Source organism: Chinchilla lanigera, unplaced genomic scaffold (assembly GCF_000276665.1).
Source record: "Chinchilla lanigera isolate Chin_1 unplaced genomic scaffold, ChiLan1.0 scaffold00099, whole genome shotgun sequence".
NCBI lineage: Eukaryota > Metazoa > Chordata > Mammalia > Rodentia > Chinchillidae > Chinchilla > Chinchilla lanigera.
Genome location: NW_004955500.1, coordinates 7,051,998 through 7,055,522, shown reverse-complemented (window position 1 = coordinate 7,055,522; position 3,525 = coordinate 7,051,998). Strand labels below are relative to the sequence as shown.

Here is a 3,525-nt window from a genome sequence, read left to right as displayed (position 1 = left end):
CTGAGCTATGGGGGCGGGGCAGGGGAGGACAAAGAGCCCAGAGCTGTGTCGGGAAGCAGCAGGTTCCTTCTCCCATGGAACAGGTCGGGGCCGCCACCTCCTTGGTGTTACTAGTGTGTTGTTACCCACTGGACTCTGGGAAAGGTCACTAACCAAAATCTGAACTGCAACTTTTTGCCCAAACCAAGAAGACAAAAAGTAAATTGAGATTATTTCTTTTTTTACAGGGTTATTTTAGGCTCTGGATTGCAGAAACTGAGATCTCCTCTGAAGATCCAAATGGAACAATTAGCAGAGTGTTTCATATCGAGAGCTCTCTAAATCACGCAGGCCCAGGTCCAAGTCCTGGCTTTGCCAAGTACCAGTCCGCGACCTTGAGCAAGCCTTGGGTCGATTTCTGAACTGTTGTATGAAAGTAATAATAGTGCTTACAGATAAAGTCGAGCACATAGCAAATACTCAATCATAAGTGACCGCTAGCACGGTTCCTGTTCACGCTGAGTGCTGGAACCGGAACCTTCCATCTCCAGCCCTCAGATTCTGTACTCTGGCTGTCCTCCCTCAGGTCCCAGAACACACTGCTGACCACCGTGTAGCTCAGAGCTTTCCTGGCCATCCTATCCATATAGGGCTGGTCCTCAAGACCTTTCGGCCCATCAGCTATATGACATTTAAGACAAAAAGACGTGTGCTAAGTTTGGAAATCTCACCATTGCCCTTTCCTTATCCTTAAAGATAAGGGCTCTTCAGATAGGAAAAGAGTATATTAAAAGGGAGTTTCTAGAACTTTCTCAGAAGGTTTGGTTTTGTTTTCCCAGAGGAGCCGGTCACCAACCACCCCATCCCAGCCCACTAATATTTGAACAATCTTCCCAGGGGGTCTTACATATTTTTCTCCACAAAAACTTTAACCCTATTTTATTCATCAGTCAATTAAGTGTTGGAACTGAAATTCAAACCCAGATCTGTGCCTCCAGTGCTGTTTCTCTCTGCAACAAACAGCAGCAAACACACACGCACACATGCACACACACATACACACACACACACACACACACACACACACGCACACACGCACACACGCACGCGCACACACCATCCTAGCTTGTTGTGCTCTTAAATTTTGCTCGGGGAAAAGCTCAGGAAATCTCCCTTGCCCAAGGGAGCAGCCTGGAGCTGATGTCAGGCTCTGCTCTCTGGGGAACACCTTACCGGCATCCTCCACTAGAGGCCTTAGGCAGTTACTGTGGTTCCCTTTCTGATGTGTCACTCCCAGAAATCCCGGGCAATCCCTCCCGAACAATACCCCTTACTCACCCCTTCCGTGAACAGGTGTCCTGCCTGCCACCCCAGGACTTGGATTCAGAAATCACCTCCCAGGGAGCAGATGCTTCACTGAAAAGAAATCTCTTGCATATGTGGAGTGCCGGCTATTGTTAGCCCGGGAATCTCAACACATACCCTCTCCTTCCGCCATCCAGCTTGAGATCGAGGTCCAGGGCAGAAGAGAAAGCAGGCGGAGCCTGCAGTGTCTGTCCTGGCCAGGGCGGGGACAGTCAACTCCTTGGAACTGGAGGCAAGCAGGCAGGAAGGAAGGCACAGTCCGCACTAAAACCTGGCCCGTGCAATGGGCCCAAAAGCCCCCCTGACATCCCCTTAGTACCAGTCAGCAAGGAGGGGAGATGATGCCTTTTTATTAAGGTTAATACCAAGAAAAGCATTGAGAAGGAATACACAAAAGAGGGGGACGGGCACACGAAGTCACCACTTCAGAAGGTAGGAGGGAGGCGCGTCAGTTAGGAACCTCAGGACAGCCACATGCTCCATGCCCTGGCTGGGAGGGAGGAAAGGGGAGAGGAGAGAGGAAAGCGCCATTATAGCTCGGGGTTCTCAGAAGAGTCTGAAGCCCCCTGAACCTAACACCAGAGCCACAAGCCCTGCCCCTCAGGGCTCACACACTACTGCACGACTGGACACACGTAGCACACACAAGACATTAGGGAGGCCACACCGAGAGGCAGCGGGCAGGGACAGACAAAGGAACTGAAGGTAAGCAGGTGTAGTCAGGAGAGACAGGTTTTGGCTGAAGCCCCCAAGAGTCCCTCAAATGTCCCCTAAATCCGGGCCGCTGCTGAGCACCCCGAGTCTGTGCCTGTGGACTGGACTCTGTCTTTGTTCTCTAAGCCCCCGTGAGTGGAAAAGCAATCCCAGATGAAGTCAGTGACACGGCGGGATCCGCTCTGCATGCAGAATCCTAGAGGATGCGCTACTTTGTCTTCATGCGCGTTCGCAGCCAGCTCCTCCCAGCCCCGGGACCCTCAGAACCCCGTGCACCCCGATTCCTGTGGCCGCAGCTGCCTCCTTAAGTTTCCTTTACCAATCAGCAGCCGCAGAGACCTGTGAGGGGGAGAGGCTTCTGCAGAGTGCTGAGTATCTTGGATTTCAGCAGAAGGGTAAATTTCCTGTTGCCAGAACAGAATACCCTCAATTCCGTAATTTTTAGGTAAATCATTAGAGATTATTTGCCATAGTCCTAGATAAGTCCTTTTTCAGAATAGAAAAAGCAGATTTTATTTACATAATTCAGGGGTTCTCCTGTTGCCTGGGGAGAGGGAAAGGGCATGGGGGTGGGGGGGTGGAAGGGAGTCCGGAGATGGGCACTTGCTCTCCCGGAACTTCACCTGTCTCCAGTTTGCTATCACGCTTGGCTGGGCAAACAGAATGCTTGATGCTCCCGAAGTCCTCGCCCTGCAGACGCTGCCTGTCGGGAGTCCCCACCCCGACACACGGGGGCAGCTGTCCGAGCGAAGCGTGCTGCACCGCGCCGGTCAGTCCCCTCGCGTCATGCGCTCACAAGCCCCAGCCCAGCCCGGGAAGTTAGTGCCCCCGCAGCGCCCTCACAGGGAAGCCTCGCCCTCCAGCTGCAGCAGGGTAATGTCAGGCAGGTCGAGGGGCTCCACAAGTGGCCCGTCCCCCCCAAGGAGACCGGCACGGGGGCTCTTGGAGCGCTCACAGCGACCGGTGGGTGTGGCAGGGCTGGGCATCTCTTTTTCCTCTTCGTCGTCGTCCCCGTCCTCAAGATCGCGAGCCGGCAAGCCGCCGTCCTCGACTCCAGGCGAAGCGGGCTCCGGCTTTGGGGGGGCCCCGGGGAAGCTCCCCTTGCCGCCGACCACGCCCAGGCCGCCCTGGCGGGGCGCCGTGGTCATGATCTGGCACATGGAGACGATGGCCCGCTGGTTGGCGCACACGTCGTCCGAGAGCACCTGGATGTGCGAGGCCTGCTCGTCCAGGGCCCCCCGCATGGCCCGCACGTCCTCGAACAGGGCCTGCAGCTGGGCCTTCAGGTGCTCCATCAGCTCCTTCATGCCGCCGTTGTACTCCCCCGAGATCACGTCGCCCACGGCCGGCACGGCGGACACCTCCAGGGGCGCGGGCATGTCGCCGCCGTCCTTGGTCCTGATCTCCAGCAGCCCGTCCTCCATGGGGCGGCGGGGAGCGCGCGGGGCGCGGGCGCGTCCGCCGGCC

General features: G+C 55.9%; 1 protein-coding gene across 1 annotated transcript; it reads right to left on the bottom strand.

Annotated features, from left to right (window-relative positions):
• Positions 1-1,674: 1,674 nt before the first annotated feature.
• Positions 1,675-3,525, bottom strand: Ccdc184 (coiled-coil domain containing 184; the record flags this gene model as incomplete). Its single annotated transcript, XM_005406646.2, is given in 1 exon segment — positions 1,675-3,525. A coding segment is annotated over 1 exon segment (585 nt). The 3' UTR covers positions 1,675-2,897.